A 27,770-nucleotide genomic window follows, 5' to 3' on the forward strand; every position below is an offset into this window, starting at 1 on the left:
TTTCTTACTGTTATGTTTTTTTTTGTTTTGTTTTGTTTTGTTTTGTTTTGTAGTTCTGTATTGCGTGTACCCTTACGCCGCTTTGGTTTGTTTTGTGTTTTTCTCTTTTTCCTCTTAAATTTAAAAAAAAAAGAAAGAAAGAAAAGAAAACATAAAAGTATGTGGTAATCATGATTCCTAATCATATTTGTTTGAAGCCATATAATGTTTTCACTCATTAATCGAATGGTTTTAATCTGGGTTGTTCAATTTTAGTATCTGTGATAGTACAAATAGCTATTTTGAAGAAAAACACATCATAAAAGCTAGTGCTGATTTAATATCATCTTGTTTTGAAGTCCCATCAAACTGTTGTACATCTGTTTCCACTGATTTTAACATGTTGTATCTTCTATATTGTACTATATGCGATAGTATAAACAAAATTTTTTATAGGCAAAGAGATAATATAGAAACCGTTGTTCGTTTTCTGTTAGCTGGTTCTAAATACCCTGTAATTCTTTCATTCTCTTGAATGGCTTCACACTGTCTTGATATGCTTGATGCTACAGTACACGAAGTTATACTCAAATAATTCAAGGAAAGAGGCACTATGGTGACTACTATTATGTTAGATTATCTGGTGGTGAAACACAATGATGCTTAAATTGTTCGGTTCTGACCTATGTTGTTCCGTCACAATTACAATGTCCTCTTTTATCTCAATCCTCCGCCCCCCCCCCCTTTTTTTAAATTAACCTATTTTTTCTTATTTTTTTTCAATTAATGGAAAATTAAATTTAAAAATAGCGGGATATATTATAGTAACTTTTTTGTTTTCCTATTAACCTGATTTGAACCCCAGTATTGCTCTCCCCATCTTGTTCTGTCTGATTTTACTATATTCTATTTTGTTTGATAGTATCAAGTTTGATGGTATAGGCAATCACTTTGAAGGCAATAAGATTTACTATGTTGCCCATTATGGTTTGACTATTATCTTCTTTTGAAGTCCTGTAAGGTCTCCAGTGTAGGTTTTATTGGTCTTGTTCTGTACTGTTTTGATCAATTCTATTATACCTGATGATATAGGCAACTCTTTTTAAAAATAGCAAGAGGCACAATGGTAACCATTTTTAATCACCTGGTATTCTATTTTTGCATCATGTACTACGCCCATCCTTCTGTTCTAACCGACTCTGTTTTGTTTAGTCGCATTTGGTTTCATTCTCTTCAGAAAAAGTAATAAGAACTGTGGGAGTAAAAAAACCCAAAAAGTGTAATTGTCATTGTAAAAAAAGAGAGGAAAGGAAAGTGGTCTAAGGGATATAACTGCATGTATGTTTGAGTGTGTAGGATTGAAAACCGTATTACTGAGCTTTTGTTGGATCACTGAACGGAACTGTCTGCAATCTCACTGTATGAATGTCCACTTTATATGCTTTAATTTTATAATATGGACAACTGTTTCTAAGATGACAATATGTAACCTATTAACTAGTGATTTCTTACTGTATATTTTTTTTCTTGAAATTCTTTCTACTTGTACTCTTTTACTGCTTTGTTTTTTATTTCCTCTCTTTTTTCACTTTAAATTAAAAAAAATGAAATTAGAACTATGCCTTGACAATGTGATTCTAATGGTGACAGCAGAGCCATGCAGTAGCCTTCTCAATTGACTCCTAGAATGTAATGGAAGACTCAGTAAATATCAAACCAGAAATATCTGCTTAAGCACAAAGAGATTGGAATCTTTAAAGGTGACAGCAGTTATATTTAAATGTTCTGTTAATAAAAATTAAGACACACTTTTATTTTTGAAAGGTTTTAGATTTTAAAAATTTTTAGTACATATTTGTGGTACATAATGAATTCATTGGGAGTGGGGAGTTGGTACATACGCAAATACATCAGAAGTCCTTTTTCATCCTTTCCCCAACCCTCCCTGCCCTCTTCCTCTATCTCTTGGAAAATATTTATCTCTGCATTTTCTGTTAGCTATCTTTCATTTTGCTTTTTAAATTACTTTGGGCTTCTCATAGAAATCATGTGATATTCAAGCTCATAGATCTGATTTATTTCACTTAACATTAGGGTCTCAAGTTGCACCCTTTTTCTTACAAACAACTCTTTTATGGGAAGTTCATCCTCCTTTATGGGAGAATAGTACTTTATTTTTAATTAAACCAACTTATATTAATCCAGCTGGTTCAATTTTCAGTTCATCACTTCCTTGCCCATTTCCCTTGGTGAGTCTCTTTCCAACACGTGTACATTCATTCAATAAGGGACACAGGAGCAGCTACGTGTGGGCAGTGCTGAAGTCAGTGGCTAAAATTAGATGATCAGTGCCATTTACTTATAAGTTCAAGGCTGAAACCTCAGGGCATGGCATCTCTCTCCCGGAATGAAACACTTCCTACCACCGTAATGCAGGCTCTTGTTACCAAATTACATCCATATTGCATCACTGGGTAGTAAAATGGACCCAAAATAGAAAGTGAAAGCGTGTACCTCTTCCCCCTAGAGAAAGGTTAAAGACAAAACTACGAGGCTTATTTTCAGAAGCTCACTGGATGCGTGCATTCTTAATTGGGGAAAGTTGCTTGTCCAGGAGAAGCAATAGCACCACTGGGAAAGGAAGCTGACATGGGGCACCAAAGCAGTCGAGTTTTTCCCCATCTGTCTTGAACTAGTGGACAGCACAAAGTGCCAGTAAATAAGACAATTTAGGCTGTGTCTGCATATTTGTACAGTTCAGGTGTATACAAGGAATTTATTTGTTTATTATTATTAGCACGTTAGTTGAACAATATAATGGTTTCTTTTCAGCATTTTGGTACATGCCAATAATGTACTTCTATAATATCTACCTTCCTATTACCCAATCTATGCCCCTTCCCGTCCATGCAATTCCCTTCCCTTCCTTAACATTTTTTAATTCTACAAGCGATTTCTTACAGCACTATTCCTGATGCTTCACTCTGTCTTTTAGAAAGTCCAGAGTTTTACAGATGTGCACTTCCAAGTATGTGTATATCCGCGTGTATATTAGGTCATCACCAAAAACCTGTACATGCATTACCAATCATTTCCCAACGTGCATTGAGTCCCTTCCCTTCTCTCCATGCCTGCTTGCATTCCAAGAGGCACCTTGCAGGAGGCATCCTGTCCCGAAGCACCACTTCCCCATCTGGATGTCCACACTCTCCGCTGCTCAGGAGAGTCTGTCACGCTGCAGTGCGAACATCCACACAGGAATGCACTGCTCTGGAAAGCCCTGCTGTCTTTCCTGGCCCAGAACCAACAGCCCACTCTTCCTAAAGAGAGTCCTGAGGATGTCCATGTCCCGGGTCACACTGCTGTCAGAGAGGTCAAAGACACAGCCTTCCCGTGCCACATTGTCCTTCAGTATGATGATGCCATTTTCTTTCAGGCCATCTCGGCACCGGGAAAGAAATGCTAGCAGGTCCTTATCAGTTAAGTGTCCTAGAGGTGGGGTCAAATGAGAAACAGGTTGAAAGAAGAGGAGGGAGGGAAGTAAGTAGGAAAGAACACAGGGCTCAGAATCAGAAGCCTGCCTAGTTGCTGCCCGGCCTCACATTGTTTCATAGCCTAAATTGTTTTAGTTGTAAGGGGTTTTTTTTGAAATTTAAACAGTATCTCATGTCCTCTACAGACATGAGATACTGTCCGACTCATGAGTCCCTCTATGTCTCTTGGACAGCTCTGTTCCAATATGATTCTTCCATGGTATACACACACACACACACACACACACACACACACCACCACCACCACCACCACCACCAAAAATACCATCACCACCATCAATCAAATTCACATCCGTCTCTTTCCTGGGAATTGAAATCTAAAAATGTCTAGCTCTGCCAACAAATGGAGATTAGCCATTCCTGGATCCAGCTGTTTAATGTTTAAGTATGTTTCTTCAAGGATTTAAGTTGGTTCAAAGACACTTGCTCCATCCCTATGGATGGAATTTAATTGTTAATCTTGTCCATAGAGTATTAGGGGAGAAATCTGGGGGCCAGAGTTAGTAGGATTTCACATGGCACCTAGGGATAGCTACCTGTTCTACGCACAGATAAGCTAATTTCCCCCATGTCCTCATCCACCCCAGTGTTGTCCCCCATAGTGGAGAGGCAGGGAAGGACACAGACAACACCATGCAGGACTGACCCGACACCCACTGAATCCAGATGACGTCGTATCTCCCGAACGGGGGTGTGAATTCCTGCAGGCCGTAGCAGTGGTAGCTTTCTACCTTGTCCACCTTGCCCTGAAGATAGTTCTGAGCTTCAAGCAGGAAAGATTCCGTCATATCAACCAGTTCCACTCTGTCAAAAACTGGCAACAAGACGTGCTTGCTGACCCTTCCTATCCCAGAGCCACAGTCCAGGGCGTAGTCAGTTCCTGCTCTTCCAGGGCCCTGCAGAAAGGTACCTTGTGGGACACAGGTACACAGCTTCACCTTGAGTGGCAGATACCCCAGGTAGCCTCTGTCCATTGACTTTATGTGGATCAATTGTGTATACCATAATGTGTCATTTTAAGTATACAATGAGTTTGAACAAATGTTTATAACCATCATTACCAAAGTCATGATCTAAAACATTTAATTACTTTTCCCCCCAACTATCCAAATATTTCTAGTTCTATTTCATTTTACCCAAATATAGGGCTTTAACAGAGTTACAAACTACTATTTTTAAAGTAATATCTTAAGTTTAAACATTTGGTGATTTTCTCCAAGAAGTAGGATAAGTGAGCCATTGGTAGTTCGATGAAGATAGGATTTTGATGACTATAATTTGGGTTAAGGCCACAGTTAGGTAGACCTCCACTGTATTCTGTTTAAAAAAAAATAAGGGGCTGACAAGAAGTGAGAATCATTTTGAGATTTAAAATTACTTCCTGAGTTTTATAAATTGAAATAGTCATACTGGAATGACAAGTTTTATTTATTTAAACTAGATTTTGGGACTCTGAATTATCTCCTATTATGTGAAATGGCAAATTTGGGGATCTTAGCTGAAGATTCTAATTGCTCCATTCTCTGGCCAGGATTGTAAACTTCACATTTATCCCTTATAGCACACAGCATGCTACATGAACGAAGATTAATTCCAGCCACCTCCTTGTCTCCTTTAATGCCAAAAGTTTTCGACTCTTTGTACAGAAACTACATGTTTACTGGAAATGTCTTTAAAGTAAATCTGTGCATTAAATAACTGAGAGTAAGACATTGAAGAGGAAGTGAGGGTAGTGAAAAATTAGCCAATGCAAACTTTTTCAAACTCACTTCTACCCAGTTAAAAAAAAAAACTTTCTGCGTTATGGAGATTCAGCTGGTCTAAATTATTTGGTCATAACTGGGTTGACTGCTGAATAGGTTTCGTGGTAGAAATTACAGTAATGAGATACCTTAGGTTACAAATCAAGATCTTAATGAGAAATCCTACTCTTGATTTCTCAGGAACTAAGAATTGAAATAATTGGCTAAGCATCAAAGTTAAGATGAGCAGAGCGAAACATCCAAAAATCTGCCTTCAGGTCTATCCAAAAGGCTTTCTTTCTGCTAGGAAGGTTCAATGAAGAAAACAGTGAGAGGACAGCAGCTTCTTTTCAAACAGAAAAGTAACTACAAGTGAGTGTTTATGTGTAACAAGATCTTTACAGCTACAGTAATTATCATAACTTTTTTAAAAAAATACACAAGGATGATTACCGTTGCCACTTTGGAAATGAGAAAACTTGGACTGCAATGTTGCATAGTTAATAGCATAACTACAATTTAGACAGAAATTGACTGCATTCATAGTCAGCTGGTCATGAGGAATGTCACCTCAAGTGACAACAATGATTCCCTTGATACTGTCCAATGCTATATGAAAAAGAAATCTGCTTTAAAATTTTATTTTTTATTATTGGTGCATCTGTAGTGCCTGAAGGTTACTTTTGGGGAATAAGAATGTGAACATGATACAGTTTGTTCATTTTTTAACCCCCTTCCCCTTCCTACTCACTTCTCTTTCTGCCTCTAAATCTCCTTTCCCCATTTTCATTCTTGTTATTATTATTCTTACCTCATTTTTATGCCACGTAGTATTTACATTCATTGAGGTTATTAGGTTCCTGTATGTAACATATCTTAATTCTTCTCACCTCCTCTTCCCCTCCCATTTCCCTCAGTCTCCTAGACCACTCCCTATTTGCTAGAGATCTGTTCCCTTATTTCCTTTTGTCTATCCTTTATTAAGTTCTTTGTTTGTACCTTACCTTACTCAAATGACAAATACCATATGGTATTTGTGCTTGTGTGTCTGACTTATTTTTACTCATAAGGAAAGGGATCTATGATTGATTGATTAGTGATGTCTGCCTAAGTAAAGGAAGGGGAGCAGTAGTATACTGCCATACGTTTCATCATTTCTACTTATACTATACTGCTTCCTTCATTCAAATATCACAATTTAAACTAATTCAGAAAAGGGCCTAAATCAGAGTATAGGTTGTAAGCACAGTACTGAAAAATCAGTATGTTTTAAGTGAAATCATAATATAAGATGAGGGAAAGAATAGAGAAATTACTTGAGACCACGAGAAGTGACTTTGTTAGAAATTTATATGTTCTATAAAAGATTCTCATGATTAATTTTTCATGCAATTACTTGGCTCCAAAAGTCCATATTGACCATGTTGTTCTCATTAGTACAGCAGGTGGTTTTAGAAGTAGAACCATGGAATAAAACAAGGAGACCTAAGAGATCTAGGCTAGAGGATTTCAAGACTGTGAAGGTTGAGCTCTTCTGTTTTCACAGAATACATAAACATGAAGCTGCTCTGGTTACAGTGAGGCCGGGATTTGCCCACTGAGCCTTCTCATCCTTCTCCAAGGAGCTCTTAATGAACCTCAGAAAAATTCTACAGCTTTTAAATCACTGGTGTTTCATTCTCCTGCTTTTCCAAAGAAACTTGGGGCCTGGAAAGATGAAATGTTTGAAGTACAACATCCTTGAAGGTTTTTGCCCTCTAAATAATATTTTTCACCAATAATGTATAATATTCAACTATAGTTATTCTTGAAAGTACTGCTATTTACAATCAACAAAAAAGGAAAACACTTTCACTCAAATGCTGCGGCCTCCAGTCTGTCCCCACTACTGGCCGGTTCTCCTCATGCCATTTCCTTTAATGTGGCAGGCACGGCCTCCTATGTTTTGGCACCACTGCATTTCTTTTGTCTCTTTCACAAGCTGCTCCTCTGAGAAGGGACACTGGAAGACTGACCTCAGGGACTGCATTGCTCACCTCTTGGGTACCGCAGCTGCAGAAGCTATGTTTGTGTTGACATCTGTTGCTCTTGTACTGATGTGACCAGAACTATACACAAGGTGTGATTTCAAAACAATATGTTCCATTTTCGTGTATTGCATTATTTTAATATTTATGGATGCATGTAATTATTTTAGTGATTCTATGTAAGTATTTTGTTTCAGAGTAGTATTTTAATGGAATTAAAAACTAAAATGACAGAACTTGATGGCACTGTATAAAAGTCATGAAATATAACACGTTAGATTCAGATGTTTTAGTCATCCGATCCCTCAGAAATGTCAAAAATTGAATGCAAACAAGTGATTATATTTTATGAATTGCTTCTTTTCCCCACTTGAAAGCTAGGAAAGTTGGCTGGGGGTTTAGCTCAGAGCCGTAAGTGCCTGCTTGGCAAACACGAGGTCATGAGTTTGATCCCAGGCACCAAAAAAAAAAAAAAAAAAAAAAAAAAAGCTAGGAAAGTTATTAGCTATGCCATTGATATTATGCTATTTATTTATTTGCTAAAGTAAATACATTTGCAACTAGATTAAACAATTTTCCCACTGTTCCATGTCAGCAAATGTCAAAAGGAAAGCAAAATTTTAAATTAAACAATCTTCCTCTTCTAAGTTGTCCTGAGAATAAATCATGTCGATGCTCATATTCCCTAACTTTTTATTTCTTGACCCAGATACGAATTTAGCAGATCATTAAGGTCAACATACTAAAATATCATTCCTTTAAAAAACCATGTTTATACTTAGTTAGAGGTCACGGCTGTACAATCAGCCTTGTCTGCTGAGAGTCACTCCTTAAATTTGTTTGAAAGGAGCAGCTGCCTCTTTTCCAACATAAATATGCAAGCACAGACTTCCTTTCCCAGGTCCGTGGCCACGCTCCTGGGCTCCGTCTGACCAGCTTCCCTGTGGTCAGCTTGGCATTCCACGTGGAGTGACAAGACGGCTGGATTACTAACTAAGCTTCTGAAATGCTCTGGGATCAAAGTCAGCCTCACCATGAGGCAAGCAGGAGGGATTGCTTGGGCCAGATTGGAGGAGAGTTGAGGTCTATAGTCAAAAAAAAAAAAAAAAAAAAAAAAAACAGGTACTTTTCTGCTTCATGAGGCAAATGGAAAAAATATGTCGTGGTTAAGAGCAGGGAGTTTGACATTAGGCAGAGCTGGCTGGTCATAAGCTTTGGTTCTGTCTCTTACCAGTACATAACCTTGACAACTAATTTAACCTCTTTAAGCCCCAGTTTCCATGACTATAAAAACAGGGCTAATAACAGTACTTACTTTTAAGAACTGCTGTGAAGAATAAATGAGACAGGGCTTCTAAGCTTCTTAGCAGAGTGACTGGTCACGTTGGGATGAGCATTCCAGAAAATCAGCAGCACTGGTTTAGAAACACCCCAGATCACCCCAACTGGTAAACATCCGTGGTCACCATCCCTAGACTCCCCAGTGCTTTATGGCAGCAGCTGATGTCCACACAGACACTTTGTCCCAGTGGACATTCTATCTTGTTTATGATTTCTCTACTGCCAGACCTGGGACCCAGGCCCTGCACGCACCAAGGAGGTTGGGCATGAAGCAAACCTCACCTTAACACAAGGGCTAGTCTTCATACTATCCCTTTGAGTGGAGGGATATCCTAACTCCAAAACTTTCCCATTATCAGAACAAAATAGGCCCCAAGCTTCATATAAATGACTGATGAGTCATTTAAGAATTTTATCTTCTCTTAAACCAGCAGCAACTTTATTGGTAGGGTTAAGTCTATTCTAACAACCAAGTAAAATTCCTTAACATATAATGAATAGGCCAGGTGTGGTATCACAAACCTGTAATACTAGCATTCTGGGAGACTGAGGCAGAAAGAATCCAAGGCAACTTAGTGACTTAGCTAGAGCATATCTCAATATAGAAAACAATATGGCTCAGTGCAAAAATCATGGGTTCAATTCCTAGTACAAAATAACAATAACAATAATAATACATTATACATCATCTCATTATTAGTAATAGTAGCAATAAATTAGATATCCTGGGTGCTAATTTTGTGCACCCATGAAACTGCTTCACATTGTTTTATCTTATTTAATCTCACACTCTGTTATAGGTAAGTTCTAATGTTGGTCCCTAATCACAGGTGAGAAAACTGAGGCTCCGTGCATTTAGATAACAAGTCCAGAGTTGCTTACACAGTAAGTGAAAGAAGTGTTATGACTTTAACGCAAGATTTTAGCCTCTACATTCTACTGTCTGTCTCCATGCGACTTGTAAGGAAGGAAGTAGAGGTTCACTCAAAATCAAAATTATAAAGGACTCATGTTCCTCCAAAGAAAAATCTGAACTATGTGTAAAAGAGCACAAAAGATACTGTCATCCTTAAACTGAACATAAGCATGCATTTTTTCACTATATCAAATTCTTATTGTGGGGACTAGTAAGTCAACTCCAAATCTCAAATCATGATTTCTTATCAGTCATCTGGTTATCAATTGTTTATCTCTGAGATTCTGAAAGAAGGGTCACTTTACTCCTCAAATAGTAATAACAGTCCTGTTAATTCACCTTCCCCTGCAGTGTGTAAGATTAGCTGGTGTAGGGAGGGTGAAAGGCCAAATGTGATAAACCAGGGGTTTGATGAGATCTGGCTCTTCTGAGTATCTTAAAACAGGATTTTGGGCTGACCCCTGAGCTGAGCCATACAGCTTTATCCTAACTTAAGTAGCAACACAAAGTTATGTGAGCTCAATATTCCCAGGGACTTTGCCCTCTCATCAAATTGCACTTGGATAACTCACCCCAACAAATTTCCTAAGAAATTCCCGCGAGGCCTGGATATCTGGGTGGGATAGTTCAATGAAATTTCCCATCATGCCTTCCTCTGTGGCTGGTACTTCTTGGTAAAAGAGTTTTGCTCTGGCATAGAACTGCATCTCACCATTGATGACTTGGCTTGTTAAAGCATACAATTTTACTGCAAATGAAATATTATTCATAGTTATTAATGTTCATATATACAATAAGCTCTATTTTATCACATGTTCAATTTCTTCTTAAAAATCTTAAATTTGTGCTGTAAAAGAAAGGGTACTCATTTGCAGTCAGAAGATCCAGGCTTGAATTTTGGCTCTGTGACTTATGAGCTGTACAACACTGGGAAAATTTCTTAAGGCCTGTGATCCTCACTGGCCTCATATATAAATCACAGTGCATTTTCATAATTAAATAAATCTATAGTTTAATAACCACAGTTTACTACTGTAGTCTTTTTAAAAATGAAAGATGTTTGCTACAGTAAAATAAAGAAAATTCTCAATTTCTCTGAATTCCAAATGCTTAATGACAATTTTCTTATTATTTCTTGGCTCTCATCACAAAGCATGGGAGGGTATTTTCATTATTTTAAAACCACTTCTATCTCAATATATCTTTATGCCAACAAGGTAGAAATGCACTTGAACTTTATCATCTGAAAATAAAATAATGAAAAGAGAGATAATATTTTTAGATCAGATGGTCCATTCTAGGCAACGTACTAGGTATATTCACACACGGTTTGTCATTTTATTTTTCAAAAGATATGATGTATTATTTTAAGACATTTATTTTTAGAAAAACATGAGTTGCAGCTTTTGAGTGGTGAATGAGTATGGATTTCAGTGTGCTTTATTTCATTAAAGGACATTCAAGAGGAAATCATGAAAAGCAGATGCAAGGAAGGCATTTCTGACTCAAGATCAAGCCCAAGTACACCCATTTGTCTTTCATTCCTCCAGAGTTCCCTGAGAGTGGACCTCTGTAGGACAGTAACCCCGTACTAGTGAAGAAAAGGAGAAGGAATCACTGATTAATTCGTGGCTTCAATAAATGTCTGAAAAATAAAAAGATAAAGTTAAATAATTTGCAGATCAGAACAATTACAAGAGGAATTCAAATTCCAGATTTAAAGCCAATAGGAGGCTACTGTAAGAATGGGAATGAAAACCAAAGATAGAAGTTATTCCAAAGATTGTTTACAGAACAACCAAATGAGGAGACAGGCACACCTTTCTGGAACCCAAGACTTCACCTCATAGGAGGAAAAACATGTCCCTCCCTCTAAAATAAGTAAGTGAATTAATTCTGTAGGGAGAAATAGTCATTAGCACTTTTGCTGGTTCCGGCTTGCTGTTTGCAGCCGCCATGAACTGTGGCCCAGCCATGCCCGTCTGTCTTGGAGCCAACTGAGTGTGGACTCAAACCTCCAAAAACTGAATGTCTGTATCAACGATCTAACAGATGAAAGCCAGAGACCTTGGACTTCTGGGAGAACATGGCGGATAGATAGCAGCAGCTACGGAGGCTCTCTGAGATACTCCACTTAAAATCCAGGAGGAATTTTCCTGGTGAGGAACGAGAAGTCCTAAGCAAGGGGAGATGTACCCTGCCAACCCAGGAACAAACTAAACTAAGAGAAACCAATTGAAAACACAATCCCGGTGCTATAACAGGAACAGATAAGGTCTCAGTGCGGAAGCTGGAGCCTGTGCCACTGGAAGCCGCAATTTGAATTTCCTGCAGCCGCTGCTGCATTCCAATCTTGATGGCAAAGAGAGAGGTGCGAAAGCTCCTCAAGGAGAGAGTGGAAAGCAGAGAATGGAGCTGAGAACAGGACTGGCCAGGAGCCCTGCATCGACCTGCGGTGAGTGAGCAGATCGGGGACCCTTCCATAGAGTAGGAGGCTTCACCAAAGAACATACTGGGACTGGGCATACTAGCCAGAACAGGATGTTGCAGGGTCCTTAGTCACATATTCCCCTCTCAAGTGGGATTGGTGGGAAGTGCCTGGCCTGGGTGTCGCCGCTGACTTAAGATCCAGTAGGCTAGCCCAAACTAAGTCCCAGCACCCGGAGGTGCACCCTAGCAGTGAAGCCTTTGGTAGGTTGACCTGGATGGGTGAGCCAAGCATAGGCTGCCCAGGTCTCTGTCTCTCAGGTACACTGCAGTGGGCAGGAACACCTAGCTGGCACAATTCAAACAAACTGTAACCAACAAAGAAAGAAACTGGCACTCCTATACACACTTGTATGGAAGGAACAAAAAATATGGGAAGAAGGAGCAACAAGAAAGGGTCCTTGGCCCCCAATCCTGAGAAACATGCAATATCAGACACAGCACCAACAGACATAAAGCGATATCTCCAGAGCCTCATAGACCAGTTCAAAAATGAAGTTATTAATGACCTAAAGCAAGATATAAGTAGAATAGTTAGAGAAATGCTAAGCACTGCCCAAGAAAAAACAGGTGGTAGAATGGAAGAACAGAAAAAAAGGGGAGAATTGTTTGATGGAGAAAATAGAGAAAACATAGAATACATGAAGCAAGTTCAAAGAAATTACCAGGAAACTAAAAACTCTATTGAAAGCTGGCATAACAGCTTGAAAGAAACTAAGGATAGATTATCTGAACTGGAGGACAGATTTGTAATGTGGGAGCATGAAATGAAAAACTTCTTAAAAATAACAAGAAAACAAACAGCAATAATACAAAGGCTAGAAGATGATAAGAGGATCTATTAACTTAAGAATTAAGAACATAGAAGAAGTAGGGACACAAACAAATGGACTACAAAAGCTATTCACAGAAATAATCCAAGAGAATTTCCCTAATCTAGCAAAAAGTAAAGATACTCAGATATATGAGGCCTACGGGACCCCAGCCACCTACAATCCAAACAGAGCTACACCCAGGCATATAATAATCAAAATTCCAGAAATCCATTATAAGAACAGAATACTAAAAGTCATCAGAGACAAGAAACAGATCACTCACAAGGGAACACCCATCAGAATTACTGCAGACTTCTCAGCACAAACCACCAAATCATGAAGAGCATGGGGGGAAATAATTCAAGCTTTGAAAGATAATAACTTCCAGCCAAGATTGATATATCCTGCACAACTGTCCCTGAAAATTGATGGAAAAACAAGGTGCTTCCAGGATAAAGAGGAACTAGGGGAATTTGCAACCACCAATTCAACTCTACAGAGAATACTGCAGGATATTCTAAAAAGGAAAATACCAAGATTCCAGAAATAGTGGCAGAGAGGCCACAATGAATAGAGCAGAAAGAGAAATGAAGAAGACAAACTGACAACAAATGACAGAAAAAGAGCTCAACAGAAATGAGGCAGAGAAGATCGGAAGGTAGGAACAGCTATTTTGGAGAAAACAAGACATCATAATAGCTAGTGCTAATTTAGTATCATCTTGTTTTGAAGTCCCATCGAGCTTTTATTCTTCTGTCTCCATTGGCCTTAACAGGTTGTATTTTATTAGATTTTATTATATGTGATAATATAAGCAAAAACTTTTATAGACAAGGAGATTATACAGAAACCATTGTTCATTTTCTGTTAGTTGGCTCTAAATACCCTGTAATAGTGTCATTCTCTTGAGTGGTTTTACATTGTCTGGATATGTTTGGTGCTACAGTATACGAAGTTATACTCAAAGATTTCAAGGAAAGAGACGCTATGGTAACTACTTTTATGTCAGGATATCTTGTGGTGAAGCACTATTTTGCTTAAATGATTATGTTTTGACCTGTGTTGTTTTGTTGTTATGCCCTCTTTTATCTCAATCTCCTTTTTTAATTATTTATTTTTTTATTTTTATCTTTTTAATTAAGGGAAAATAAATAAAAAATAGCAGAATACATTATAATAACCTACTTTGATTTCCTATTAACTTGATTTGAAACCCTGTATTGCCCTCACCATCTTGTTTTGACTGATTTCCCCTATTCTCCTTAGCTTGATAGTACCAAGTTCGAAAGTATAGGCAACAACTGTGAAGACAAGAACATTCATTATGATGCCCATTCTGGTTGACTATTATCTTCTTTTAAAGTCCTGTAATGTCTCCAATGTTTTGGTTTTATTCTTTACTGTTTTGTTCAATTTTATTATAACTGATGATATAGGCAATTCTTTTTAAGATAGCAAGAGGTGTTATTGTAACCATTGTTGATCACCTTGTATTTTGTTTTTACATTATCTATTATGTCCATCCTTTTGATTTGACTAACTCTGTTCTGATATGTCGCATTTGGTTTTACTCTCTTCAAAAAAAGTAGTCTGGGAGTAATAAAACCCAAAATATGTAATTGTCATTGTACAAAAGAAAAGAAAAGAAAGTGCTCTAAAGGTTATATCTGCATATATGTTTGAGTGTATAAGATAAATAACCTTATTACTGAGTTTTGTTGGATCACTGAACAAAACTGTTTGCAGTCTCACTGTTTGAAAGTCCACTTTATATGCTTTAATTTTGTAACTTGAACAACTGTTTCTAAGATTCTATGTAATCTATTAACTAGTGATTTCTTACTGATAATTTTTAAAATTTTGTATTACTTGTACCCTTTCTCTGTTTTTTTTTCTTTTTCTCCTTAAATAAAATAAAAAAAAAAAAGAAATAGTCATTAGCACTGGCACCCTTGAACTCTACTTAGGTTAGCAGCTAGGAGACTCCCTATCCCTCACATGCTCACACTTACCAGATTCTACATGCCCAGCTGCTTGTCATCCTTTCTACTTTGAGAACATGTACATTACAAAGGAAACAGGATTCATTACCTACAGTGATTTACCTTGTCCTTTATCCTTAAATGTGACTAAACAGTGATCTTCAGACTCATAAAAATAAAATATCATCCTGAAAGGAAAAGATTGATATAAATAATCAAATTGACCCTAAAAGATATAGAAATCACTTAGGAAATGATGGAGAATTTAATAAAAACAAAATTCAAAATCCATATATTCCTGAAGAGACATAAGAACTGACACATATAAGGTAAGATATTAAGACATGAAGATTCAAAAACATTCTTAGAAATTTACACAAAACTTTGGAATAGAATACCAAATAAATAAATTTCTAAGACATAAAACAATGAGTAGACATGGAAAATGAAAGTGAAAAGATGAGATCTATAAAGACTTAATTCAGGAAGCCCAATATCAAGCTAATTAGGATTCCAGAAGAATAATAAAATGGAATAAAAAATTACTAAAGAAATACTGAAAGAGTAGGCCTGGTCTCAGAGCGATTGTAAGATTCCTCAAGGGCTGAGCCACAACAGATTTTGAAAAAGCCATCTTTATGCAAATCTTAAGTAGTTTCAAAACAGAAAGAGTGAGGAATAAGTCTTTAAATTGTTTTTTAAGGAAAAGGAATTACCTTCAAATAGGTTTGACAGATTTAGCAAACAAAAATGCAGATGCCACAGATGTTAATTTTAGAGATATGAAGAAAAATTTATTAGTATAATATTCCTAAACTATTACACACTATGTGGAGCATAGTCTTACTAAAATACTATTTGTTGATTACATTCGAATTTATTTAGCATCTTGTATGTTCTTTGGCAATCCTATGTTCAAAGGACAAAAAACAGGCATTTATTTTAAGTCTCCTCTGAAATACTAGAAAACAATAACATACTACCGTCAATACCCCAAGGAAAGATTATTATGACACTAAATTTAATATCCAATTACTGCCAAAGAATATTTACCTACCATGGAATCATTCTCCAGAATTTTCTCTTTTAGAAATTGGCATATGTTTTCAATATGTAACAATTACATTTTCTCTTTAATAATTGGTACATATGCAAGTCTTATCGTTTTTACTGCTCCTTCCCCTGCAAGCCTCCCCTCAGAACTCTTTTCGACACCCACTATGTCTACCTCCCTTTTTGCCTAACATCTTTTATTTTGGTCTTTAAATTATTTACATTTTAGGTTTCTCACATAAAAGAAACAAACAATACTTATCCTTTTGTGTCTGACTTATTTTATTTAGCATGATAGTCTCAAGATCCATTTTCTACAAATGACTCAAATTTATGTTTCTTTTATAGCAGAGCAGTACTTTGTCATAGATAGATAGGTAAATAAATGGGTAGATGATAGATAGATGATAGATAGATAGATAGATAGATAGATAGATAGATAGATAGATTCATTCTTTAGCCATTCATCTGCTGATGGGCATAAAAGCTGCTTCTATAAATTAACTATTACAGAAGTATTAACTGCCATTTAGATGGGCATGCAGTGATCATTGTAATATGATGTCCCTAACTCTGTCAAGAAGGTATCCAAAAGATATACAGCTAGGTCAGATGGAATTCATTATTTGGTGTTTGGAGGAATTTCTATACTGATTTGTACAGTGGTTTTAATAGTTTACGTCTCCACTAACAATGTGGAAAGATGCCGTGTTCGCTATTTTGAATTCTTGGTGATAAGTCACTCTTTCTGGAGTAAGCAGAATCTTAGTGTTGTTTTGATTTCCATTTCTATAGTGGAAAGACATTAAACATTTTTTTATGTATTTACTGAATGTCTTCTAAGAAATATCTATTCATTTCAATTGCCTGCTTTCTATTATTTTTTTTTATTTTGAGTGGGCTAAGTTTTGAATTCTTTATATATTTAAATACTAGTCTTCAGTCTGAAGATATGTTGAAAAAATAATTTTCCCTTTCTGTATGCTATTTCTTCACTCCACTGGTTGTTTTTCATTAGTTTGCTGTGCAGGAGCTTTTTAATTTGATAACCCTTTTTTATTCTTGGTGTCATTTCTTCAGCAATTGGGCTTCTGTTCCAAAAATTCTTGTGTATGCCTATATCTTTAAGAGATTTACCTATTTTATACTCTGGAAGACTCAGTATTTCTGTTTTCATACGTAGATTTTCAATCCATTTTTTTATCAAAAGATGTGTATACTTCACTCTTCTGTGCATGCATAATTAGTTTCTTGGCATAATTTGTTAAAGAAGATATTTTTCTCCAGAATAATACTTTGGTCCTCGGAACTTCTTCTTCAGAGGTATCTTGAAGTTATATTCCAGCTCAGTAAAGGTTCAAATCAAGAGAAGACACACAATAAAAGATGATTTAATTATCAAAAAATCCAACTAAAAACCCAAGTAACAGTTAGTTATTCATCATACTTTTAGAGAAACAAGTTTATTTTATGAGAGATAGCACAGAGTAGATTCTAAACAATAGACAAAGAAGCCCAGAAATAAGAAGACATTAGTAATATTTTGAGGAAAATACAGTTTTCATCTCAATAGGCAAAAATAAAAGAGAGTTAAAAGCTCTAAGCAAAACATGCAATTATTTCAAAACATAATCATGGGATGAAGCAAACTAAAGTATGCAATATTTTGATTGACAGGAATCTAAGAAAAATCAATTTAACTTTAACTAAGAACATTTTCCTTTAGATAACTGAAAGGTTTTGGCATTGAACTGGTGTACCACTTGCCTCTGAAGTAAACAGCAATTACATAGCACCAAATTTTTATTCTAAAAGTTAAAAATTCAATAAGCATCACATATCACTATGAACATGTCCCATCTATAGAGTTACAGCAGTATTTTCCAACTTTGAAGAAACTAGAACCATCTGTTTGAAACTTGATCATGAATTTCCTGAAATGGCAAAAACTGTTCTTCACATATATGTCATTTTTTGGAGATTATCAATATTATATGTTATATCCACATACATACTATTGTACATAGAGTGGTATTTTAAATCTACAAATATTTTTAAAGTTTTAATAAATACATATAAGTTTTATCATCTTCACAAATTAGCTACTGACTGAGAAAATACAACTTCTAAAGTAGGGTCCTCAGATTCCAACAGAGTAGGAGCAATGACCTACATCAATCCCCCTCTGTAGCACTTAGTGGTGTTGTGTAGACACCAGGTACCATAAAAAGTGCTTATAAATTCAACAAGGCTGACAAAAGTCCTGCATCACTAACACAGTAACATGACCTTTCCAAATTTTGAGTTTTTTAAAATCAGGCTAGGAAATTACAGCTTACAGGGTTTGCCCACTTTGCTGTTCTGGTATCACTGAAAAGCCACAGCTCCATGCTCTGCATGTTCCAAACAAAGCAGCAAAGCAGCCACACTCATCATCACCTGCTTAAATCAACTGGTTGGTGCAGTTTATCACAAACTTTGATCTCGAAATGAGAACAGGTCATGATGCCAGCAACATTTAGACCACAAGTGAACTTCCAGCTCAGTAGGAATCAATCTCGATAGGTGGCCTTTCATGGTTGCAGGCTTGAGTTTTCATCTCCACCTAAATGCCAGATATATTTTGCTAACAAAGATATGAGCTATCATGGCTACGCCCAGGTACTCCCTTCCTGAAAGTTCCTGCAATGAAGCATGTTGACGCAGGTAAGACAGTCGCTAGCCACCAGCCTATTTCTTTTTACTACAGAAATACATGTATTGAACCATTCTCATACAATTGCAACAGCTCTGTGAAACTTGAAGTAGCCTAAGACAGAAATTAGACACTCTGTTAGTTCTTGGTATAACATAGCACTTATTTTATGACCTGCATTATGAGCTGAATTCCAAGACCTCCAACTGTTTGCTTGTTACAAAAAGAGCAATAGAGTACAAGCTCATTTGTCCTGAAAGAGAAAAAACAAAGATTTTGTGAACTTTCCAGAAAAGGTGAATACCTAAAACAAGAATCAGTTTACTTACAGGTTAGTTATTTTGCAAACTTTCTAAGAAAGATGGATATCTAAGGTGTAGAGCAACAATCAGTTCTTCTATATTCACTTATTAAGCACCAATGCAACCTTCAGGAAACTAGAAATATGAAGGCCAATCCATGTCTCAAGGAGATTATAACATAGCAAGTGCTGCATCCATCAGAAGCCAACACTTTGGGAAAAATTCAAAGAATATCACTCCTGTGAAGGATGGTTCTTATTATGGTTATTTTTAAAAAGAAAAGGAATTTCATTGGCTATGAACCTTCTGGATAAATTGCAAACTTTTCAAAAGTCTCCTTTGAGCATGTCTTTTGCAGGTAGGTAAAAAATTTTATTGCACAAGTTCTGAATCTAAGATGCAAAATTGAGTTTACCTTGAGATAAAGTACTATTGAATCATTTTTACTCTCTTTTGAGCTTAAATTTTTGAGAAAACTAAAAATAACTCAAAATCATACTATAGAGCTGAAAGGAGATATTGATCCAGCATCAGAGGTAGCATTAAAAGTCAAGGCAATATTTTTCAATTTGCCAATAAGATGGAAAATTTCTGACAAGTGCTCATCTCTGAAGAGTATCTCCTCTTTTTTTTCTTCTTTCTTAATGAATAAATATAGCTGTTTAATCTTTATTCCAGAAGCAAGCTTCTTTGTCAACTGAACATTTAACCTGAGTCTTTAGAGAAGATAAAGGCTAAGTTTAACATTTTTGAGACACAGAATATTGGGTTACTTTAACCCTTTTATATAAAGGAAAAATGCTCAATTAGATTTATGAAGGGAAGTTCCTTCAAAAAAGATGTGGAGATTATTATTTTCTAATTTAACTATTAAATAGGTAATGGTAAAAATGGAAAGGCAGGCAGACAGGAAGAAAGGAAAGAAGAAACGAAGGAAGGAAGGAAGGAAGGAAGGAAGGAAGGGAAAAGGGAGGGAGGATGGGAAGGAGGGAGGAACACAGAGAAAGGAGGAGGGAGACAATAGGCAGAATGATCTTGGAAGGAAATAATCTTGTGCTTGCTTGCCAGCTTTACAACTAATGTGATCAGCAGTTTCCTCCTATCAAATGATGATGTTTATTTACAAAGTTGTTGAAATTATTAAATAAAATGATGCCAACATGTCTAGTAAGTGCGATACTTGGTTTAGAATAAAAGCTCAAAAACTGCTAATCTCTTTCACTCTTTTTTCATCAGGGGGAGGAAAATGTGGCATTTTGTCAATGTTTCCTATGGAATCCAGAGGTGTGGGTGTGCCAGCCTACCAGAAAGCTGTTGTTACTCAAGCTTTGAATTTCTCAGGGCAGATCTCTGAATGTTTTGTTCCTTGTGGGCTTTCAATTTCTTCTGTTCCTTATCTAAAAACTAATGCACCACCTATCTGGAAGGTTATACAGGGCTTCTGCCTTTTCAGGTGAAAGTTAGTTCCATGTTTTCTGACTTCTTTTTAGGCTTCAGTGTTTATGATGTAGCCAAGGCAAGGAGGGACAATCTATTTGTCTGAAAGAGCAAAGAATCCACACAAGATCCTACCGCTCCCACTTTCAGAGCATCTTCCTAATTCTCTGCTCCTTATTCAACACTCTCCTTAATCTACTATAACATTTTAAAACAATAGAAATCAGGCAGAGACAATGGAGACAGGTTTTTTCATGGTGAAGTTTTTCATTTTAGAATCAGACTCAGAAATCCCCCATGCCTCCTTTGCACCTTTGAAGAATTTAGTAGTAGACTCTATTACTGTATTCTCATGCTATTTTTGTACTGTTATTTTGTAGGTCTCTTCCATATTAAACTCCCTGCAGGATTATACTATACTGCATGCTTCTGTAACCTTAGCACTTTGCCATGACACTTAACTAACTTACAGTGAGCTTTCTTTGGATGCTCATTAAATACATGCTATGTTTGTTCTTTAAACAGTACGTGGATTCCACAAAACAGTGAACAATTACACAGAAAAGTTGATATAAGCCATACAAATCACATTTTCATTACATTTTATGAAATACCTTCTCTTCTTATTAAGTGAACCAAAATAATATTTTAAAAATAAGATAGAGACCTTCATCAACAAACAGTGCTGAAAAAAAAAAAAAACAGCACATCCACTTGTAGGAGAATAAACCTAGATCTTTATCTCTTACCATGTACAAAAATCAATTTAAAAATCAAATAAGACCCAGATCCTTGAAACTACTAGAGAAAAGTACTTCTAGAGTTAGGTTGGCAACATATTCCTCAACAGAACTCCAAAATCCCAAGAACTGACAAGTAGGGTCACATCAAATTAAAAAGCTTATGCATGGCAAAAGAAACAATGATATGAAGGTACTGTCTACAGAATGGGAGAAACTTTTCAGCAAGTATTCATCAGACAGGATTAATATCCAGAATACATAGGGAACACAAAAACTTTAACACAAAAAGAAAATAATCCAATCAATATGTGGACAAATGAATAGAACAGACAATTTTCAAAAGAAGAACAAATAGCCAATGATCATATGAAAAAATGTTCAATATCTTTAGCCATCGGAGAAATGCAAATCAAAACTGCATTAGGATTCCAGTTTACCTTGGGCAGAATGCCTACTACCAAAACAGCAAAAACTAACAAGTGCTGGTGAGGATGTGGGCTAAAAGGGACCCTTGTGCACTGTTGGCAAACGTAAATTAGTGTAACCACTATGGAAAATGGTATGGAAGTTCCTCAAAGAACTACAGATAGAACTACCAGATGATCCTCTTACACGACTCTTGAGTGTATATTCAAAGAAATCAAAGTTAACATACGAGGTATGAGTGAAAAGTACAGTGTTTTAGAAAAAAATTTAACTGATTGTAGCAAAAGACACTTTGCCATTAGTTCCTCTTGAAATGCCGTTCCTTGCTTTGAACAAACTTATCCCATGTTTCTTGCCACTTTCTGAACAGTTCTAAAGTCCTCTTTTGTGTCTTTAGTTATGCTTCACAGCTGTTTTGATGGATTTAGGTGATTCAAAAAGTTTCCCTTTCATGGTGATCTTGCAATTGGGGAAGAGCCAGAAGTTGCACGGTGCCAGATCCAGTGGAAGCTGGAGGCAGTGGAAGCTGATTTTACCAGCCTGCCTTTCTGCTGGGATGCAACTGGGAGGGGTACTCACTGTATTTTTTTAATCACAACTCTCAAAAACACTCACACACAAAAAAGGGAATTCATAAAGTAAATGTGTTAGTGAAGAGTATTTTGAGAGAGATTAATGGTAATGTATTATTTATCACAATACATTTTTATTTATACATTCACCATATTATTGGATCACACCTCATCATATAAAGTTCCCTGTCACTCTTATTTATATAGTATTATTCACAATACCTAAGTTATGGAATCATCTTAGACGCCCATCAATGGTTGAATAAAGAAAATAGGGTATATTTCAACAATGGATTATTAGTCATAAAGAAGTCTAAAATCATATCATTTGGAGGAAAATGGATGGAACCTGAGGTCATTATGTTAAATGAAATAAGTCAGACTCAAAAGGATGCACGATATGAAGGAGAACTACCCCAGAAGGGGGAAGCAGGAGTGAGTAAGAGAGAATAATGGGAGATGGCCAGAGCAAGTTAGAGGTTCATGTGAAAATGTCATAATGACTCCTACTATTTTGTACAATTACTATACATTCATAATTGTGATAAAACAGGAGTGATCATTGACCAAGCTTGTATATATGCAATGCACAGCAAATTATTTCTACATAACCGAATATATACACATTTGACAGAAGAAACAAGGGCAGCAAAAGCTAAACTAAATTTCCAAGGTCAAGCAACGAGTGGGTGGCATGCTGGGATTTGAATCTAGGTCTAATTAAATCGCAAACCCATAACTTACCCACCTGATACTCCGTGCCTAAAAATATGTCAGCTAAATAAAAAGGAAAATTGTTTTCCTTCATTCTTTAAAGAGAAATTTACATTGCAAAGGTAATAATAAACATTAATACATGTTTAAAAAGTGTAAGACAGGGCTGGGGATTTAGTTCAGTGGCATAAGCACCTGCCTGGCAAGCGTGAGGTTATGAGTTTGGTACCAAAAAAAAAGTAAGATATTAAAAATCACAGTAAGCTGTTTGGCAGGACAGTTCCAATCACAAGGACAAATTGTTTGAAAAATATCAGTAGCTGTATGATGAGTTTCATTATGGAAACCCAAGTGTTTCATAGAAAATGATTTTCATTAATTCTGTCTTTCAACTGTGATAAACAAGGAGTAGCCATTATTCTGATTTTCCTCCTTAAAGATGGATTATGCTAAAATGGAAAGAATGAAAAAAGGGTACCAAATTTATTGAGTACTTCCTGACAGGTGTTGTGGTTGGTTCTCTCACATTACCTCTTTTAATCCTGCAAGTTAGTTCTGATGATTCCATAAGCCAAGTGCTGTAATCTTCATCTTATAAATGAGTAACAAGAGATCAGAGGGACCTGGTAACTGACCATTATGTAGAAAAGAAGTGTTGACTCAGGCCACAAGGCACGCCTATCCAGATGTAAAGCACTGGTCTTAAATGTCCAGAAGTAATAAACTCTTATTTAATGAAGCAATTACTATCAACCTCTGTGTACTCAGAAATGTGGACAGTTTTATCACTATAGAGCATTAATGTACACGAATATCTTTAGGTAGGATATGCATCAGTCCCTCTGAGCGCTGGTATACAAGCTGAAGAATTACACTCACTTGTTTGCTTATTCTGCTTCCTATTTGTTCAAAAACAGCCACTTTGGAAAATTTGCTAGCTCCAAGCCTATAACTGAACAGGAGTGGCATACTTTGATGGATGAATCTACTGTCTGACCTACCAATCTTGATCCCAATAGATAGCCAGTGCTCATCACCATGTTTTCTATTTCTGTCAAATAAAAAATTATGGTAAGTTTACATAGCTGCCAACAAGTTTCCACTTACACAGAGGTATGGTATGACATAGTGGTTAAAAAGACTGGAGCAAAACTGCCCAGGTTCTGGTCCTGCTCTGCCACTCACCACCATAAAATCTGTGGCAAGTTACTTAACTGTTTTGTGCACCAGTTCCTCAAATATAAAATGGGAAAAATAATAATCCTAATAGAGATGTTGTGAAGATGGACTCAGATAATAAATGCAAAACACTAAAAACAGTGACAAGCTGGTTCCTTTTTTTCTTTTCTTTCCTGAAGATCTATTATGTTCAACTGCATCACTAAATCTTCCATTAGAGATTTTGGAATGTCTGTGCTGCTCTGTGGATTCCTGAAATTGACCAGGAATATTACTGCAAGTTTCTCCATGACTGAATGTCGCCACATAGAATGCTGGCAGGAAACCAGCTGCCCAGCACAGGCTGCTGGAAGGAGGGAGGAAGGAAAGAAGAAATCAAACAGGCTGGTGAGCAATAGCTCTTTCCATAATTGCTCTAAACAACAAACTCTCTGTGCCGACTGTACAGGAGGGGTTCCCCAACTTTTTTGAAAGAAGGGCTTTATTTTCATTTCTATGAGATCTTGAGATCATCAAGAGTAGGGAAAGCCCACTTCAAAACACCTCCCCAGAGCTGGGGAGAGAAGCATCACTGCTGGCTGAGTTTCATTTCCAATATGAAAAGCATAGTATCTGCTGCAGCCTGTAAATTCTCATATACTGAAGTAAGCTTATTATTTTGGGCAATGTCTGTTCTAGAAAATGCTATGTGTTGGTTTTAAAAGAGGACTAGATGAGAAAAGAAAGGAAGTAACTAATATCTGTTGAACATTGATTGCTTTCACGTATATACTGCATTTAACCCTTCAAACAGCCCTGCAAGAGCTTTGAAGGAAATGATTCTGAGAAGTTTCTCCCATAGTAGTAGCAATGGATCATATAAATTCAATACTTTAGTGACCTACAATTAATGATTAGTAAGAGTATATTTAATCCACTTAGTAGATATTTACTGAGTTTTTTCTAGGTGTCAAGAGCCATGGTAAAAGCTAAATATATAGCTTAGAATGAAAAAAAAATAGATGAATCTCTTAACTCACAGAAACTAGAATCCAATAGGGGAGATTAGACATGCAGTATAACAAGTACAAGTTATAATCTCCTGGGACAAAAACCCATATTTAAGTGAGTTAATCATGTTGGGAAACCTTTCTAATCAGATATGTCACCCTTTAGACTTACATGCTGATTAAACTTCTGCAATGATAAGAAAACTGCAGAAAGTCTCTTTACAGAAATAACAACTTGCCTTCTTTGTACCATTAATTTAAAGCATTTGAGGATAGAAAATTATTTATAGATTTTCTTTCCACTGCCAGATAATAAAACTTTGCAGAACAGAGACTATGTCTTATTAATGTTTGAATCTTGTCCAATACGTAGTTTTGCATAATAAGAATTCTATAAATTTCTCTTGAGTTGAATAGGACTGAACTGATCACATAGAAGTGTCTGTTTCTAAAAAGTAGTGGTTTTGCCTTGTGGAAGAAACAGTTAATGATCAGATAACAGGTGTTCCCTTCACATTGCTCAGAATTTTATGGGCCTGGACAGTGAACTCTAAAGAGATGCATGTCTTTTGTGGCCCTAGGGTTTAGAGCTAGCATATAGCCCTTTAGCTTATATTTCTTCTTGACAACTAGTGACATTCTAGCTGATGAAGAAGGTATCATCCTGGATTGCTACGTGGCTATGGAGAGTAAAGGCTCCACTGCTACAATGATGCATGTTGAAAATGATGTAGCAAAAGCAAATGTTTGTGTTTAGTCATTGACATTTCCAAGTTAATTTGTTATTGAAGCACAGCCTAGTACACACCAACTTCAGCTTCTATCACCAAAGAGGTATTGTGGCTAGGGCCAACTTAGTGACTCTCTGGGAAAAGTAATGCCCAGGCTCAGTGTTTTCTAAAAGGCTGGAAATAACTGACAAGCTATCAGCACACTCACAAACAAAGGGAGTAGGTTATGAGTGGGCAAAAGGATTGTGGCCATATGCAAACTATAGTTTATTTGTCCCAAGGTAATGTTGTCTGATTTTAGAAGAGATTCTTATAAACTTAATTTATCATCAGCTGCCTTGAGAGATGTATTATTTTTCTTTCCAGTAATTACTTTTAAAGTTTAGATGTCATCCACCTACTAGTGAGTCTGTTCTTTGTTGCTATGACTGACAGCTCTCTTCAGAGTAAAGCAGCTACAGCTAACAAATTGCCCTATTTGAGAAACACCTTGAAGAGTATCTCCAGAAAAGCAATGGTTCTGCCAAGTATGAAGTCTCCAGGTCATCATCACCTCCCAAATGAACTCATGTAATTTTTCTGCTTGAATATAGGTGAAATGTAGCATAATATGTCCAAGAAGAATGACTTGTGGGCAGTATTCTCTACCAGAAAGAGCCCCGGACTAGTTAGCATGATCTTTCAATTTCCTTTCCTTCATCTGAAAAATAAATTTGGAGAGAAGAGGCAGGAAAAGATAAGTAGGAAGTAGTGATATTTATACTGTCTAACTCATAGTGTGGCTATACGGATTAAGTTAAGTTATAAATGATAAAAACCTTTTATAAGGAAGCTATATAAAGATCAAAATCAAAGATGTATATATCGAGAATTAAAGAGCTCTTCAAACTTCAAAATGAGCCTTTAATAAGAAGCTCATATCCAGTTTCCCAAATGCAGTACAAAGAATTATGCAGCCCTTTCCACAGCTGGAAATTTGGAGTGGTATCAAGTGCACAATGGAGCTTTCAGAACACCTTAAGAAAACAGACCGCGCTGAGACAGTGTTTCTGCTTTCATGGAGAGAAAGTATAAATCAGGGGTAGGAGTGGCACTTCAGTCTATAATCCTAAATCGTTTCCTCTTCAGTGATGTTTAGAGTACCCTAAAGTAACTACCCTCACAGAAGCTCAGAAAAGTAGTGCAGACAAGCTATTTATTTATTGCTACGTTGTCTAATTCCCTGGAAACAGGAGGAAATAACAGAAATGAAGAAAGACTACTACCCTAAATTCTTAATATACAGAGGTCAAACATGTACTGATCCTTATAGGGCTTCTGTGACTCAGGAAGAACAGAGATGATCACACACACACATAGAAACACACACTCATGCAAACACACACACACATGCACTCACATACACACCAAGCACAGTTTGATGCATTGTTACTTAGTCTTTCTTCTTAACTAGTACTTTACATATTATTAATTAATACCACCACCTTTCAGTTATCTCATTTACTCACATTTTTGCAAAAATTAAAACTATCCTTCAAAACTCAAGAAATGAGTTTCTATCAGCCTGATATAAGGAAATCACAGTAAATAAGGGTGCATGGGCATCCCAAAACAGAATCCTGCCTTACCAGGCAGACTTGATCTTTGACTAGCCACAAAAGAATGCCATTGAAGTACTTGGACCCATATATGTTGGCAGTGGATTCTTTGCATCTGAAAAGTATCCATTTCTAACACCTCTTCCAGGTGTCCCGCAACCTCACACACTCCCTGTAGTCATTTCCTGTCCCTTGTCCAGTAGCTCTGCCTCACTTACCCAGGGGAATTTTTTCCAGCAGGTAGAGGTAGCACTGAAAGAAGTCATTCCTTATGGCTCTGTGCAGGATAAAGGACATGCTATGTCGACAGAGCTCGTCATCGGTCTTCTGCCAGCGGGATCTAAAGGCAAAATGGGCTCCCAGGTGGGCCATGGCAAAGGAGACAAGTAATTCTTCCTACAAAGAAAGGAAGTGTGTCTGGCTGTTTCTTTGAATTAGTCTTCTCTTCCTAAAAGAACTTGAGACTGTCATTTTAAACCAGTCCTCTG

General features: G+C 36.7%; 1 protein-coding gene across 4 annotated transcripts; it reads right to left on the reverse strand.

The window, feature by feature from the left end:
• Window positions 1-2,713: 2,713 nt before the first annotated feature.
• On the reverse strand, window positions 2,714-27,770 carry LOC100718393 (N-terminal Xaa-Pro-Lys N-methyltransferase 2). 4 transcript variants are annotated; one of them, XM_013151241.2, is made up of 6 exons: window positions 27,501-27,639; window positions 18,766-18,844; window positions 17,034-18,501; window positions 10,132-10,307; window positions 4,180-4,429; window positions 2,714-3,468 (listed from the first exon to the last, which is right to left on the reverse strand). In XM_013151241.2, exons 3-6 carry the CDS (start codon window positions 17,131-17,133, stop codon window positions 3,197-3,199), a joined length of 798 nt encoding a protein of 265 aa, XP_013006695.1. In that variant the 5' UTR covers window positions 17,134-18,501; window positions 18,766-18,844; window positions 27,501-27,639; the 3' UTR covers window positions 2,714-3,196. The 4 variants fall into 4 exon arrangements, 3 of the variants coding, with proteins under 3 accessions (XP_013006695.1, XP_013006694.1, XP_003468739.1); XM_013151240.2 differs by having other exon boundaries at window positions 17,034-18,578; XR_010048853.1 differs by lacking the exon at window positions 2,714-3,468 and adding an exon at window positions 8,618-8,717 and having other exon boundaries at window positions 4,325-4,429; window positions 17,034-18,578.

This window comes from Cavia porcellus, unplaced genomic scaffold, assembly GCF_034190915.1.
Source record: "Cavia porcellus strain 051 isolate PalLab524CR breed Dunkin Hartley unplaced genomic scaffold, mCavPor4.1 scaffold_7, whole genome shotgun sequence".
NCBI lineage: Eukaryota > Metazoa > Chordata > Mammalia > Rodentia > Caviidae > Cavia > Cavia porcellus.

Bases quoted from the DNA above. Each gene is read 5' to 3' on its own strand.
- LOC100718393 (XM_003468691.4), bottom strand. From the start codon at position 27,654: ATGGCCCACCTGGGAGCCCATTTTGCCTTTAGATCCCGCTGGCAGAAG. The intron at 10,308-27,500 runs GTAAGTGAGGCA...TTTCATTTGCAG, and splicing joins GCTGGAAAAAATTCCCCTGG to TAAAATTGTATGCTTTAACA. The intron at 4,430-10,131 runs GTGAGTTATCCA...ACCTTTCTGCAG, and splicing joins TTCTTAGGAAATTTGTTGGG to GGCCCTGGAAGAGCAGGAAC.